The following is a 16692-nucleotide window of genomic DNA, read 5'->3' as shown; positions in this document are numbered from 1 at the left end:
CGAAGGATCCAGTCTAGGTAGACCGCGTCCTTGGAGGACACGTCCTAGGTTTTCGAACAGAGCCAATAACTGGTTTGGTTAGCAGTACAGAAGGAGAGCAGGCGAGCACTACTCTGCCACTTATTGGCAGGGAGGAGTTAAACTTGTAGCTACCACCTTCAAATAAAATATATAATTAGCTCTTCAGGATACTAATTGTTCTGTGATGATTACTGGTTAGTGTAGCCTTGTGTTGCTCTCTCCTGGTCAATTTCCGGTAAAACCCACAGATGTTTGAGATGGAAAATAGAAACACGTGAAAATTTGGTCTCTGTGAAGCTGATCTCTATTTTGACTCTAAAGCAGATCATTCAGAAAAGAGTTTAACAGAGCAGTGACCCTCTGCAGGGGACAGATGACCTTTCACTTCCCTCACCTGATCAGGTCAAGCAGGGCATCTGCTGAGGTCATGACCGGTCCTCCACCCAGACGGTTACTCTCCATGTCTGTCCCTGCTCCAGGCTGGATGATGAGGACCAGCATGATGCCGACCACAACGGCGATGAAGGTGGTCCACAGGTAGTAGGTGACAGTGAGGACGCCCATCCTGCAGCACGCCTTGGACTCCATGGAAGACAGACCAGACATCAAGCTGCAGACAGACAGGAAGACAGACGCCTAAAGCTGGAAGTCCAACACAGATAACCTTCCGTAGGAGCTGCAGGACCGAAATTTTATCGCTTATGTGACTGTTTAATGTTTTACCCTGGGGCATTAAAATAATACACGTCTTTCAGTATGTCCAAAAACATGAGATATGGTGACTTGCATGGAGGTTTGTTCACACAAAGCTGAAAAATATCAGAAATGACCTTATAGAAGCAATTGCTACTGGCCATCAATCTATCTAAGGTTATAAAACGATCTCCAAACTACCCAGTACAGAGGAGAACATCTCAGGCAGCTGCTTATTATCCCAACAGCTTCAGCCCTAAGATCAGAGCAGGGAGCTCAGGGAAATTAACAAAGAACTGAGGTCTACATTTTGTCATTTTGTTTTGGTTCTGTTCAAGTTTTATCTCCGAATTTTCATTGGTCTTATTTTCATTTTTGTGTTGTAGTTATTTTTTACTGTGCTTGAGTTCTTGGATATTTCTTATTTGCCCTCTTGTGTCAGTCTCCTTTTCCCTAGCTCCCCACTTGCCTCTGTTCACACCTGCTCCCAATCTGCTAATTAGCCTGGTCTTTGTTTCTCTCTCCCATATAATCTCCTCCTGTTCAGTCACTCTTTGCTTGTTTATTCATCATTTCTTTGCCCCTTATTGTGAGTATTCCTGGTTTTGAGTAGTTTTGAATTTTAATGGATTTATGTTTTTGCGTCTGTTATCCTTTTTGTTATTAATTCTTCAAGAAACCACTCCTGCTTCAGTGTCTGCATTTGGGTTCTGTCAAACCTCCACTCCACTGTGAAATATTTTAGAGCAGTGGCAGTATCCAGTACCCTCATTGAGGGGGGATGGCATCCCCCGCTTCTGTAACATTTTATAATTGAATGTGTAAAATTTCTAACATATATTAACAGCAGTGGCAATAATATTGCCCTTTTAACATTTTTCTTCCAAGTAGCCTGAGCAAAATAAATAAAATCAAAGAAGTGGCCTACCATGACTATGAAGCTGATCCCAGTAGGAAATTTGTTCTCTGCACTACCCCTAACTATGTAGGGGTAGTGATGGCCTTGTCAGTCCAGGGACTGACTGCAGATCTACTGTAAGGTGCCTTGGTCAAGACCGGTGTACCTGATATGTAACGACCATAACAACCATACCATGCATATTGCTTTAGGTTAATAGACTATATTAAGTAAGCAATGCAGGTTTCAAAAAAAAAAAAAAATTCCACCATCCCCTTCTTTCTTTTTTTTTTTACAACTAGACTACTAGACGTAATTTACAAGGGGGGGTTAGGATAGGGCCCGCATTTTTTCGTGGCAGGACCATTCAAAATCATAACACTCACAAAACTAGGGCAAAAACTAATTGTTTAGTATATAAACTGAGCCACAAAGTCAATGCTACAAACTTCTCACCGAACAGATAAAAACAGGGATACTTTCTTAGTATGGACGAAGTTTAAAGCTGTAATTTCTAAACAACTGTTAAACTAAATTGTCTGGAGAAAATATTAAATTGGTCCAAAAGACAAATCAGTAACAATGTCTTCAACATTGTAAGAAGCCACTGCAAAAACTGATCTAAATTAGAAAATCATTCTAAAAATGTGTTCATCTGTTTTTAGTTTGACCAGGAAAATAAGCTGACCTGCCAAAGGAATGAATACTTCTGTCTTTAAAACTATATAATTTGATATTATGAAAAAGGAATTAAAGTTGTTTTCTTTTTTCTTATTCAAAATATGAATCACCTTTCATCTGTAAATTGTCTTAACTCCTTCAGTCAAGGGCAATACTCTAAGAAAACTCGACCTATTAATATTTACATTTTTGCTGTGTGTGTTTTCACTACAAGGTTTAAAAGCAAGATGTTACATAAAAGCAGGACTTAGGTTAGAAGAGCTACATCTGAATTAAAGACAGTGCTTAAAGGACCATGTCCTCTGAAAACAGATCTGAAATATTTGGAGTATACCAGAGATGGGAAGTAACGAAGTACAAATACTTCGTTACTGTACTCAAGTAGATTTTTCTGATATTTTTACTTTACTTTACTACTTATTTTTATGGTGACTTTTTACTTCTACTCCTTACATTTTTACACAAATATCTGTACTTTCTACTCCTTACATTTTAAAAAATTGTCTCGTTACTTTAATTTTGAATCATTTCAATGGAGTTACCATTATTATTTTTCACGTCATCAATACCAAATTCAATCTAATTGGAATGGAATCTAGGTTGCATTTGACGCACCACTACAAGATGAATCGACAGATTCGGCGGTATTCATTCGTGGCAAATCATTGCAGTTTGGTGGCAGTGGCGTTAGCATAGTAGTATGGACGACGAGATGATTGAAAATGAACACAACGGAGATCTAGTCCTATTGGCAGACATCCATTTAAAATGTAGGCAACGGCATGAAAAAAGTGGTTTCTACTTTTACTTTTATACTTTAAGTAAATTTACAAGCCTGTACTTTGTTACTTTTACTTGAGTAAAGAAGTTTAATCAGTACTTCCACTTTTACCAGAGTATTTTTTAACACAAGTGTCTGTACTTTTACTCAAGTACGGAAAGTGAGTACTTTTGCCATCTCTGGAGTATACTAAACAAAGCAGATCAACACAACATTTCCAGCCCAACTGCACCAACCAAACTACTCCCTCCCTCCACCTACTTATTCCCTCAGGGTCACAGTGGGGCCAGTACCTATCTCTTGCAGTCTATGGGCAAAAGCTGGGGTATACCCTGGACAGAAAGTAAATTAACCTTAAAACCATGTTTTTTGACTATAGGGGGAAGCTGGAGTACCCAGAGAGAACCCATGCATGCACAAACAGAATATGCAAACTCTATGCAGAAAGACTCTGGGACGGGTCTCAACCCAGAACCTTCTTTTTGCAGAAATTGTGCTATAAACTATACTACAATGCAGGACCCCGACTGTAAAACAGTGTAATGTGAATAATATAAATAAGTCAATCTTTCATGAAATCTGCATATTATCCCTTGATTTAAGCAAATAGGCAACTTATTTAAAATAAGAAAAAAATCCATTGTCTTATTTCATTTGAATTATATTATTTACTTGTTTTTAAATCATCTTTGTTGTGTGTTGGTGGAGGGATAATAGCTGCTTACTTTGCAGTTCCAGGACCTGGATGTGTTGCATCAAGTTAATGCTATCAGCTCAGGTACCATTAAATCAATGATAACAGCCCTGAGAGTAAATCCCTTCAGGTTTGGCTTGATCTCTTTGAACTCAAAGCCAACAGGAAACAGCTCCAGAGCTAAAGATGCTCCTGGTATAACCACTTTGACAACATTTGGATTACAATATGCTGACCCAGTTTTATTGCTCCTACCTGGATGTGATGAGAGGAAGGATGAGCATCTTCAGCATCCTCATCAGGAGCTCTCCAGGGAAAGAGAAGTAGATCTTAGCCTGTAGGGAAAACAAAGTCCCAAGATTTTAAGGAAGTTTAAAATATGTTTGGCTTCTGTGCAGAAAAACATCACAGGGAAGAAGGTTATAGGTTAGTACTTCTTAGCTTGGATCCCTCCACCTGTCACAGGTGGTGCCTATGCACACATGCAAGTCCAGATCTCTATCTGTACAATAAAACCGCCTGACCATTCGCTCTGACTAAGGTCAGGGCTGTGAAAGACTTGGGACATTCCAGATAGTCGTCAGAAGCTGCTGCTTCTGATTACAAAATAGTTGAATATTTGTTTACTGATGTGATGAAGGACAATACAGCTGCCCAGGTGTGCTGCAACATCAGCAGAGCAGCACGGTCTGAGGTTAAATAAGGACACTTGAGAGGGTTTACAGACAGACAAGGAGGACATATTTTCACTAAACTGTTACAATCTAAAACAAATCTGTCTCAGAGAGACTGAAAATAAATCCTCCATGGATCACAGCACTGGATCTCTTCTCAGGAAGGATCAGAGCAGAATATTCCTGCTAAGGAACTGGGGTCTTTCGGGGGCAGAGGAACTACTGAGGGCCTTTGTTGAACCTGTGATGGCATCAGCCATCTTCTATGATGCAGTTAGTTGGAGCTGCAGCTTATCTATAGGTGAGAGCAATAGGTTAGATAAGCTCATCAGGAAGATCAGCCCTGTCCCAGGATTACCCCCGACCCAGTGCAGCTGGCTCTAGACTGAAAGACTGTAGCAAAAATAGCATATGTGTTTGACAACAACCCCTCTGCATGTATGGAGCTGTCACAGAGCTGGAGGCACCCAAGGTGCACAAAGGAAAGTTTTCACAGATCCTTCCTCCTAGCATCTGTCAAACCATAGAATCATCACTGCTCCAAAGAAACTCAATACGTTTTTAAACACCTATTGCATGTTGACATTTTATTCATCCTTTTAAATTGTTTGTTTGACTTTTCTTTGCAAACTGTACATGTTAGGAGTATTTTTCAAAATACTCTGCTCAGTTTCACTCTACTTAAACTTTTAGTAGCATTTCATTTTATGTGCACCTTATTTATTATGATTATGAAAATTACCCTTTGCTGAACAATCTCTTGTTCTTACTGTCTTTCACTCTGTTGCTGAAACAGTTGAATTTCTACTCTCAGGAGCAATAAAAGACATTACATTGATCTAAATTCTCCGTTACCAGGAACCACGTCAGCATTTAACACTTTATGTTTATAGTCTATATTTGAAGATGTATCTTTCAGCTCTTTTTATTCTTTATAAAATAATTAATCCTAATAATTACCATGTAGTCCAAAACGGATGGTATGTGTTGTAATTGTCATTGTATCTATGGATTTAGACAGCCAAATATTTTTTTATTAATGCATTGCCATGAGAAAAGAATTTGAAATTGAAGAAATTGTGTAATTAATTATAAATATAAATCTTCCATTTATGACCACATTTAAATTGGAAAAATTTCCCTAAAGCAACCTGAATAATTGACAGAAACCTGAAGCCAAATCTAATGGCAAAATCATACAAAAGTGCTTTGAAAGGATTGCCAAACACCCACTATAACACCAAGGTTTGAGTTTGAGAGTCAATATTAAGTATTTCAATGTTGTTTACTTTGGACAACATCCCGCTAGTAAGAAAATGTAGATTTTTTTTATTTAGATTTCAGCAAATTAAGTTGTTTTTCTCTATCAGGTTCATCTTGGTGCATTTAATGACTACTAGGAAAACAAATAGCGAATTCTAATTTTACGGATGGTATATGAATGCATCACCATGTCCATCTATACATGCTTCCCCTGAAATTTTAACAGCACCAGCAGTGATGAACTGGTCTGAAACCTGTCGGTACTGACTGAACCTGGCTGACCAAAGAACCTCTAATGGCAGCACAATAGATATCTTTTGAACATTAGAATTAAAAATACCAACCAAGCATCAATAAAAACCTGAATGATAAATGGAAATGCTTTTTATACTAAAATATCTTTCCTGATGACATAAAACTTTTTAAGTCTCTATCTTCACTTGACTATTTCGGTCCAAACTGTTGTAGAATCTACATTTCTAAAAGAAACGTGTAACTTTAAACCTATAGGGCTAGTAGACCTGTAGCTCCCAGATTTAGCGCTGTAGAAAACTACTAGCTACTCTACACTTTTACCAATTACATATGCGATTAAACCACTTTGGGCCAGCAGATTGGGAAGTCATGGAGTTCCTGATAAATCCAAGGCCACATTTAAATATGAAATCCTAGAACCAGATAATCAGAAATATGTCTGATCAGTTAAGGGTCATTTCTGCTTTGTTAGTGAACAAGTGTTAGAATAGTTTTCTCCTTTGTTTAAGGGGAGCTCAGAACGATGTGCTCTGGGTCACTTGACTCATTCAGTGACAATCCAACCCTTAAAAGTTACATCGGAGAGTTGCTGAGAAAGGCAACCATCATAGAGCATCAATATGCATCATGAGCTGCATATTTGCCTTAAATCATTTGATGTATCTCAAATTAAGCTAATATTTGGGAAGAAAGTTTTGCAGTGTTGCTTTAAGATAATCAAATTGATTGTTGCGTGATAAACTAAGGCTCTTTACATTGCCTTGTGTCCAAAAGATGCTCCACAAATAAAGCTTTGCTTCCTCTTACAGGGACAGATTACTGAGGCTGGATTATGACTGAGGACTGTTAAAAGCTCCCAGGCAGCATTTGACAGGGGCAGTCCGTCCTGCACCGAGGTCAAAGGTCATCTGCCTTTAAACCCACAGGACCGATTTCCCAAGAAACTGATCAACTAAACCAAGAATCAGCTTCAAACCCAAAGGAGCTTAAAGAGGAAAACACCCAGACGACTTCTTTCTCTAGATCCCTGAAAGTCCTTCCAGCTTATCAGTGACTAAAAATAATATAAAATAGTGTAGCTAAACAATCTTTTTTTTTAAACCGCGTTTGAGTCCACACCTGAAAAGTTGTCTCGGCTTTAGGAACTTAAAATAATCTAAGGAGGAAAAAAGGAAAATCAGAAAAACTTTCACATTTTGCTTTTTAAATTAAGTTTACAGAGGATTTTGAAGCTGGTAATTTAGTGTATCTCAAAGCAACATAACGTCTGTTTTAGATGATTGAATCAAAGAAAACCAATTACAAATCTGCAACACTGATTTTTTTTTTTTATATAAAGTAAATTTATATTTAGTTGTGAAAGGAGACAAGCTGTTCCGTAAAGTAGGTTTCTGAAATAAAAATATCAAACAAAGGTTTCAATGAATGAATCAGTTCTTAGGGTTTTATTGGTCTGTGTTGTGTATGGAGAGACATTTGTTCCTTTATGGTTGAAAGCAAACTTTCAAAACTTCAAAAGTTAGTTATTTAATTTATAATGTGTACTCAAAAAGTTCAACCAATATTTTTATATTTTTTCCTAATATTATATAGATTTTATCTTTTCAGGGTTTTTTTTCTTCCAAATTTTTCCTGATGTTTTTTACAGATTTTATATTTTCCAGAATTTTTTTTTTTTTATTTATCTTTTTTCCATTAAGGGAGAGAGATAGACTGAATTTTAACGTAGCTCAATTAAATGTATTTATATAGCGCCAATTTACAACTAATTTAATCTCAAGGTACTTTGCAGAGACAATTCAACCAGATTGGTAAAACATTTCTCTCTAAGAAAAACCTGTTGATTGCAACCATGTTGATGGCATTTACTTGCAAGACATGCTTCTTGCAGCAACAATATTCCTTGCATTTGTGTTTGACTCTTCTTCCATCCTTCACGCCAAAAATGCATGTAGCAACAGTGCGGAGGAAAACTCCCTTTGAACAAAAAGAAACCAGCAGAACCAGGCTCAGTGTGAGCGGCCATCTGCAGAGGCCTGGGGTTCAAGGAGACAGACTTATAAAACAAACATAGAAGCACATATATACTAATCATTTCTGGGTATGTCAGAAAATGAAACAGTAAACTAGCTCCACATGTGGCTCTGTCTGGGAAAGAAACAGTTAAGCAGACGAGTTCTGATGCAGTTTTCATGTCAGTTGAGGAAAGAAATAATCAAGTTCGTCACAGTAAAAGCTGAGCTCATCACTATGTCTAGGAGAGAAATAGAACTAAACACTGGACAACAGGTTAAATATAATATATAATCCAAGGTGTTGACGGCAGCAGCCCAGCTGGTATTTTTCTCCAGAATGGGGTCAGAGCCGAACAGGAGCAGAATGTTACAGTTACAATGACTAAGAAAGAAAGAAAACAGTGAGAGCATAACATTAGAGGTTGAACTAACAAGTACTGCAGAATGGGGGAATAGAGATAGAATGAAGCAGACTTATGAAAAGTGGTCCCTATGTCCTCCAGCAGTCTAAGCCTATAGCAGCAGAACTCTAGAGATAGCTCAGAATGAAATGTGTTTTAATAATTAAATTCTTTTCAAATCTGGTTTTCAGATTTGACCCTGTACACTTCTCAGTGGAACAGCATTTCTATTGGTCTGCTTACAGACCCCTCAGAATGAAAATAAACAATAAAATCTAGAAATAGAAAATATATTTTAAAAGACTAAAAGAAAAATAAGACGTAAAAATAGCAAAATGTAGAAAAATAAAAACTATAAATTACAAACACAATGCAAGCGAACTGTCTCTACCTGCTCATCCAGGAGAAGATTAATCTTTTTACCAAACCAAAAACCGAAAGGATGATCTGAGCCAGCGTTCTCTATAAAGGGACCCCATATGAATTGTGTATGTGTAGATATGTGTTCTACATTGGAGCTATATAAATCAACTGACTTGAACTGAATTAAATTGAAATTGAATTATATGATTTCAATAACCTTATTTTGCATATTTACTTCCATTTTTTATTTGAAAAGGGTTGTTTGTTTTCAATGCCATTGAAGCTAATTTCTCTCCATAGTTGTGCTTGTTGTTAAACAGCTTTCATACAATCGATGGTTGATTTATCAAATATCCAAACAAGAACTGAAGGTTCTAACACGGGAGCAGAACTCGAGAAACAAAGACAAACCCAAGGAGAGATTGAGAACAAGGAGACGATATCAGTTCATAGTAAAGAAACATCTCAGAGGTTCTGTAAGTTTGAAAGATCTGGTTCTGAGTGCAGTTCTTATAATTATTTTACTGAATATAGCCCCCATAAGTCCGCCTGCTGTCAGTACCTCATTATGTTAGCAGAGGGTTTAACAAGAACTGGGTCAGGTTTTACAGAACCAGAGGTCAACCAGGATTCTGTTCAGACCAGAACCATCAGCCTCTGCAAAGATAGGCTGATGGTGCACAGAGAAAATCTGTGCTACGGTTAAAAGACAGCGACACGCTGGTTTAAATTTAAAAAGATTAGCAGAGCAGCTTTAAACAGACCCAGCAGCTAAAAAGGGATTGCTGGCTGCTTCACGTCATCCAACACTGATTCACGGAAATAATCACAGGAATTGAAGGATGTCTTCTTAAAATGAAAGAAAAGAAATACAGATTTCATGGAGATTTTCAGGAAAATTTAAAAAATAAATCAAAAATTGACATAAATATTAAAGCTGAGGGCGTGCAGGTGGTGCTGTGGTTAGCGCCCACAACCCATGTATGGAAGCCTTAGTCTATGGAGGGATTTTTCTGCCAAAACGACCCGGGATTCGAATCTGACCTGTGGTCCTTTGCTGCATGTCTCTCCCCCTCTCTCATAACTCAAAAAAATAAAAAAAAATTAAAAAGGTCTGGCTGTGTCAGGTTTAAAGATGGGAATAAAATAATGGACCAGAATAGATCCCAGAACCATGAAACAGACTCACATCAGGGTTCTGCTACAGATTTCTGAAACCGGTTCTTGTCCTGCTGGGTTCTAACAAATCTGAATCAAATAAATGGATGAACACATTAACTTTAACCCCTGGGCCTTTAGAGCTTTAAAAGAAAGCCTGAACTTATTGATCTATTAAATCGCTATGGAACAAACAACTCAAGAACCAGAACTGTTATTTCTGAGGGTTCTGTCTTCGAGACTTTTGGGCCCAAAGAGGATTGGAAATACAAATTTTAGGTAATTACTAGATAACTGAACCTGTGAGTCTGGTGAAGATCAGCAGAAACCAGAGGAAGAAACAAAGTCAGCAGCAGAGGAGACAAGATGAACCTGGAGTTCATGGCGAAGCCAAAGCTGATGTTATTTGATCAACAAGAAAAGCCGAATGACCTTCAGCTCCATCAGGACAAACCACATCAAAAACTTTATATGATCACAGGAGGAACTGTTTCTCTACTAGTCCAAATCATAGGAGAAACTATAAGAATGTTTCGGTTTCTGGGCTCATAACAGCTTTTTATTCTCTTTGAATATTTTATTTTATTTCTGTTTAAATTCATTCATGTTAATATCTAAATAATAATTACTGTCTTGTTTCTGATCACATTTATTGCCAATCTACAGTAGATGTTATTGTTTGCTGTTTATATTAAACTATAATGAGTATAGTGCCAGAGAGCCTCTCCACCTTCATTTTTTTTAAGTGAAAAGAAAAAGTATTTAAACCTGAAATATTTCTAGATCAATAAAGCATCATCAATTAAGTTTTATCATTTTTTAAAAGACATTTCTAATTCCCACAGTTCCTGAATGCAACAGCAGGGCATATTTTGTTCCAGTCAATAATCTGACACCACAGGTCATCTAAGTCCAGCCCCCACACCAAGGGGTCGGCAGTTTGTAACTGAAAAAAATTATCTTTAAATATCTCTTGTCAGTTTTACATCTTTTTTTCAGTTTCAGAAATAATTTTTAGTTTCAAGTAAACTTTTCGGTGTCAAATTGAATTTTTTTATTTTCTTTTTTTAAGAAAAAGAAAATAAGAATAAGACTTTATGCCCCAAATTAGCTCTAAAAGATTCCCTTTAATGAGGCCGAAAGCACCTTAGCCACAGTTTTGGAGGAATTATTTGAAAATAATATTTCTGCCTGACCCACGGAAACCATTGTGGATCAAATATGCTGCACCTATAGTAGACATTTTGAAAAATAGGGCTGCATGGTGGCATGGTTTGTAACACTGTTGCCTTCCAGCAATAAGGTTCTGGGTTCTATTCCTGGCCCAGAGTTTTTCTGCATGTTTTCTCTGTGCATGCCTGGGTTCTATCTGGGTACTCCGGCTTCCTCCCACAGTCCAATAACATGACTGTTAGGTTAAATGGCTCCTCCTAAAACTGTCCTTGGGTGTGAGTGCATGTGTGCATGGTCTTTGTGTCGTCTTGCGATGGACTGGCGAACTATGCAGGGTGGACCCTGGCTTGAAGATAGGCACCAGCCCCGCCGTGACCCTGATGGAAGCGGGAGAAGATGGATGGATATTGATCAATATAATCTGAGGTTTTCAAAGGGACTTTTTCTTAACTGTTAATATCAAAAATTAGGTTAATTAGCTTCTCTAAATTCGTCTTAGGTGTGAGTGTGTGAGTGAATGGTTTTTTTGTCCTGTGTGTCTCTGTGTTGCTCTGGAATGGACTGGCGACCTGTCCAGGGTGTACCCCGCCTCTCGCCCATAGACAGCTAAAGATGGGCATCAGAACCCCTCATGACAGAAAATGGATGGAAGGAATTTCAAAAAGACTTTAGACAAAGTTAAACACAAATATATTTTATTTAAACAAAGAACATATTTTCTTTGTTTAAATACTAATAAATCATACAATGGTAAAATCTGCTATACTGAGCATGCAGGTGGCGCAGTGGTTAGTGTGCACAACTCATGTACGGAGGCTTTAGTCCTTGACGCGGCTGACCCCAGTTTGAATCCAGCCTGTGGTCCTTTGCAGCATGTCTCTCCCCCTCTCTTATAAGCCCTTTCCTGTCAGCCTACTGTCAGAAAAACGAGACACTAGTGTCCTAAAAACTCACAAAAGAATAAAAGCTGGGAACCTGGTTTTGATGGAAAAATATTATTTTCTGTCTTTACCTTATTACAGTTAGAGATTGTTTCACTTAGACCTGATAACTGTGGAGCTATTATTGATTTGTTTCTGTTTTGTATTTTTAAGCACAAAACCCTCAGGGCAGATGAGGGTATAATGAGTTCAGGTTATCATAACTTTAATGTTTTTATAAATCTTGTCAGCTCATTAAGCTCAGGTTTGAAGCCCGCGTTTTTTTAATAATGAGTCGGATTCTCTAACTTTTGATTTCTTCATCCTTATTCAATCATATTTAATGTTGTGATAATTTCTGTTTTCAACCTCTGACTAGATCAAAAGTTTCGTGCAGATGTTTCAAAAAGTTGGTAAAGTTTACGAGACGATAAGCTGCCTTAGGTTTGTTTTGACCTCACAGCCCTCTTCTTAAAGCCCGGGAGCTTCAGCAGAACTCTTACATGTCCAAGCTTCCACCATCACTCCACCTCCACTTGGCAGACTTTTCTATGACACATCTAAAAATCAACATGGAAATAAAAATAGACTTGTGAACCATGATGGTCTGCAGAGTCTGTCCTTTCTGTCAGAACCTTAGCTACAGCAGCTCCTCCTTTGGATCAGAAAAAACAGGCCAACCCGTCCTCCCAAGGTTCAACAATGAGCCTGATGGTGGTTCATTACTTCAATAGATACTCATCACTGTGGGTCCCAAACAGAGCTGCAGATGGGAGAGGTTTTGACCCAGTTTTCATTCTAACACATCAATTCAGGACTAAATGTTAAATGTTGTCTGATAAACACCTCAAACTGGAGACATAATTAGTTATTAGCCTAATAGAGGCAGATGGGCCTGAAACCAGCAGCCACTCTGACGTTTCTGATGCACGGTCAGGGTTTCGACTCAAGCTTTTTTTTATTTTATCAGACCTTCCAGATCAGAACTTATTTTTCTAATTAAAGCACCTTCAGAGCTACAGGTTTTTTATTGTGTTTCTTTTTGAGCAGGATAGCATGTTTTTCCCTGAATGCCGATCATGTGATCGGTACAATTGATTACATGTTATCTCTCTAAAGAAGTTTCGGGAGCGAAGCAAAGAGAAGGACACGCCTCTGGTGATGCTAAGGGTGCAATTAGTGTGAATAAATTAAAAAGAAACTAAAAAATTTTTACGTAGGGGAGGGAGATAGAAAAATGAAGGTTGACATCAGATGAAGTAGGAACATTCCTTAAGGGTTTGTTGGAAGCTTTTAAAAAAGCTGTTTTAATTTAGCTCCAAAAAGGACTGTTTAATCATTCTTCATTCATTGTCTTCTTCGAGCTCCAAAGCTGGTTGAGGCCAGCTGCTGCCTCTCACTGGCTGAGCGCCTCTCTCTGACTGGCATCTTTAACAGCTCTCCCATTGTCCTCCCAGAGCTCCAGAGCGGGGCCAACCAGCTGCAGCCTCTGCCCAGCTTCGGTGCACTCTCTGCCCCTGCCTGACCTCCGGAGCTCCTGCTGCTCTTACCTCTTTTGTTCCAGTGATCCGTCCCAAAGTGAGATAACAGCTTGGAGTCTCACCTGGATGGAGGTACAGCATGAAGTGTCTGCGAACCAACTGTAGCTCCATGAACTGGGAGCATGTCTGGAGGATCTGGCAGACCCGGAAAGTGATGCGACTGTTTGGCTTCCCATAAGGAACAACAATGAATAAAGCACAATGACTCACTTTGTTGAATCAGGTGTTTAGTTCAAACCAGAAAGCAGCAAATATAAGCTGTTCCTATTTTATTGCGATGCCAGTGGAGGGCTGTCATCGTTTGACCACAGAATCGCTGGTAAAAAGTAAGCAGTGCGACATGAGGAGAAATATTAGCAGGAATGGTGTTTGGTTTGAACACATCATCAGATGTTCCTCTGCTCCAGCAGACTTCATTTAACTTCATCACCTCAGGATGACAGCAGGTTCTGTTTATTTAGACCTTCTCTGGAACGGAATCCTGCTCCAAGTGTTTGGGGTTTGTGTTTTCTTCATTGCATTGTTGTTTCCAATGGTCTTGCTGTACTGAGCTGTTATTTGTTCCATTAATGATTATTCCACAACTTTGTGTTTAGTTATATCGTGTTCTCTCTTTTTTGTATTCGGATTTGTTACTCTTAGATCTTGGCTTCTCGTGTTGGTTGTAGTTTCTTTGTGCCACAGCTCAGCTCTATTCATGTGAATTAGTCCTCCTCCCTCAGCTTCCCTGCCTTTAGTCGGCCACAGCTGTTCCACGTTTCCTCAAATCGGCTCCTCTGGTTCTTTGCATGTTTTCCATTCAGTTTCAGCTGCATTGAAGCTTTTGGTTTTTCATTCTTCATCTCTGGATCTTTCTACTACTGCCTGTTTCCTGTGCTACTGTACATTACCCTTGTTTTTGTAAATTATCTGCATTTGCCATACTCTGCATTTCATCAGAGTCAATCTTTTCCAGAAAACAAAAATGTGAGGAAACGTAGAAAAAGACCAACATCTCTGTGAGAGAAAAACTGCCTCGGTGGAAACAAAGATTTATCTTATTTTGTGTTTTAACGAGTCTACAAGAAGCTGCAACCTTCAACTGAGTTTATTTTCTTTAATGTTTTTGTTTTTTTAGACATAAACTGGAAAACAGCAAAGTGCATAAACTCACATCCTTATTGGATGAGAAAGGAAGTATTCAGATGAACCGTTTCTGTTTAACTCTGAACTTTAAGAGAATTTCAGTCCTCAATGGTTTAGTCTGAAACATTTTTCCGGTCTTTCTGTATAGCATGCAACAAACACCAAACCTGTCTTAAAGCAAACAGAGATGCAGCGATTGAGTACTGAAACAGAACCTAACAAGGACAAACTGTCCTCGTTGTGTTTTTTTTCTGTACCGCCTTATGTAGGCGTCTGAGCCTGGCACGCTTTAGGAAAGTCCTGGTTCCGCCCCTGCTGGAGGACCAGCTTGTCAAACAAAATAAGAGAACCTGCATATCTGGGGGGGAACCTGACAGAACATTTAAAAGCAGAGAGTCAGAGACCCTCAGTGGACTCTGCTCTCCTGGTTATAACTGTTGGACCCAATGTTTTTAAGTTCTGTACCTGTGTTGACAGCTCCGTTCCTCTCAGCATGAAGCCCAACGTACAGCCAGTAATCACAGCGATAACTGACAGGGTCAGCAGCCCATTCCTTTTGCAGAAGTCCCTCACGTTCCTCCAGCGGACCCTCCTTATCCTGTCCATCAGGTAGGCCTTGACCTGGTCCACCGCAGTCCTCCCTGTGGCTCCTGGAGTGAAAGGACTCTGGTTGGAGCAGGTCTCCTCCTCGCTGCTCTGTAACAAAAGCTCCTCCATGCCCTCAGAGGTGTCGGGGTCGTCCTGGCACCGAGACAAACCTGTGATATCCACAGAGAAGCTCACCTTTTCCATGGAAGGATTAAACAATCAGCGAAGAGAGCCAAGCATTCCTGCAGGACGGCTGCAGTCAGACTTTAAGAGGCTTAAGGTGTGGGGGTAGAGAAAACCTCAGCTGTCTTTGTTGTGGCATCTGTTGTTGTTTCCTTCAGGAAAGTGCTCAGAGGTCACGGCTGTTGGAAACCAACAAACTGGACCCGTAAACATGTAAAACAGCAGTTTAGATCCAACTGTTCTGTTTATCTAATAACAGGAAATAATAACGCTGTACAGAAGATCGCTAGATTTTTCCTTCATGTGATATAGTAAAAGGATCCTGATCAGTGGTTCTTAAGGCCTCCTGAAGATCCACCAAAGCTTTCCTGGGGCTTCAATCATAGATTCAGGCTCTGCAGGGATCATGTCGCTGTTGGAGCGGTGCTGGTTTCTCACCTCAGAGGGTGGAGAACTCAAAGCTGCAAAGCAACCAGTCTGTACGAGCAGCTGCTTTCCTCAGACAGATAACATCTCACTAACTATTTACTAACTGTTTACTAACAGCTCATTATTTACTAAACGTTTACTATCTGCCTACTAATAGTTCACAAACTGTTTACGAGCAGATCACTATTTACTAACTGTTAATTAATAGTTCACTTACTGTTTACTATGTATTTACTAATAGTTCACTAAATGTTTACTAACAGCTCAGTAACTTTTGCTGTTTACTATATATTTACTAATAATTCACTGTTTACTAACAGCTCACTAAATATTTATTAACTGTTTACTATTTGTTTACTAAAGGTTCACTACCTGTTTACTAACAGCTCACTATCCTTTTGCTAACTGTTTAAGATATTTTTACTAATAGTTCACTTACTGTTTACCATCTGTTTACAAATAGTTCACTAACTTTTTACAGTTTATAGCTCACTAACTTTTTACTAGCTGTTTGTTATCTATTTGCTTATAGTTCACTAACTGTTTACTATTTACTTATAGTTCACTGTTTACTAACAGCTCCCTTACTGTTTACTATCAGTTTACTAATAGTTCACTAACTATTCACTATCAGTTTACTAATAGTTCACTAACTGTTTATTATATGTTTACTAACAGCTCACTTACTGTTTACTATCAGTTTACTAATAGTTCAATAACTGTTTACTATCAGTTTACTAATAGTTCACTAACTGTTTACTATTAGTTTACTAATAGTTCAATAACTGTTTACTATCAGTCTACTAATAGTTTACTATCTGTTTACTTATGGTTCA

General features: G+C 38.6%; 1 protein-coding gene across 1 annotated transcript in view; it reads right to left on the bottom strand.

Moving 5' to 3' along the window:
• Window positions 1-15373, bottom strand: part of LOC107100183 (excitatory amino acid transporter 5-like) — a 26500-nt gene extending 11127 nt beyond the window's left edge. The window contains exons 1-3 of the mRNA XM_015398581.1: window positions 15122-15373; window positions 4024-4103; window positions 416-631 (exon numbers count right to left, since the gene is read on the bottom strand). Coding sequence (XP_015254067.1) covers window positions 416-631; window positions 4024-4103; window positions 15122-15373 — 548 coding nt within the window. The remainder of the gene's footprint in view (window positions 1-415; window positions 632-4023; window positions 4104-15121) is intronic.
• Between the last annotated feature and the right edge of the window lie 1319 nt (window positions 15374-16692).

This window comes from Cyprinodon variegatus, unplaced genomic scaffold (genome assembly GCF_000732505.1).
Source record: "Cyprinodon variegatus isolate N-32 unplaced genomic scaffold, C_variegatus-1.0 Scaffold943, whole genome shotgun sequence".
NCBI classification, from domain to species: Eukaryota; Metazoa; Chordata; class Actinopteri; order Cyprinodontiformes; family Cyprinodontidae; genus Cyprinodon; species Cyprinodon variegatus.
The sequence above is the reverse complement of the archived record's forward strand: the minus strand, read 5'-3'. Positions and strand labels throughout refer to the sequence as shown.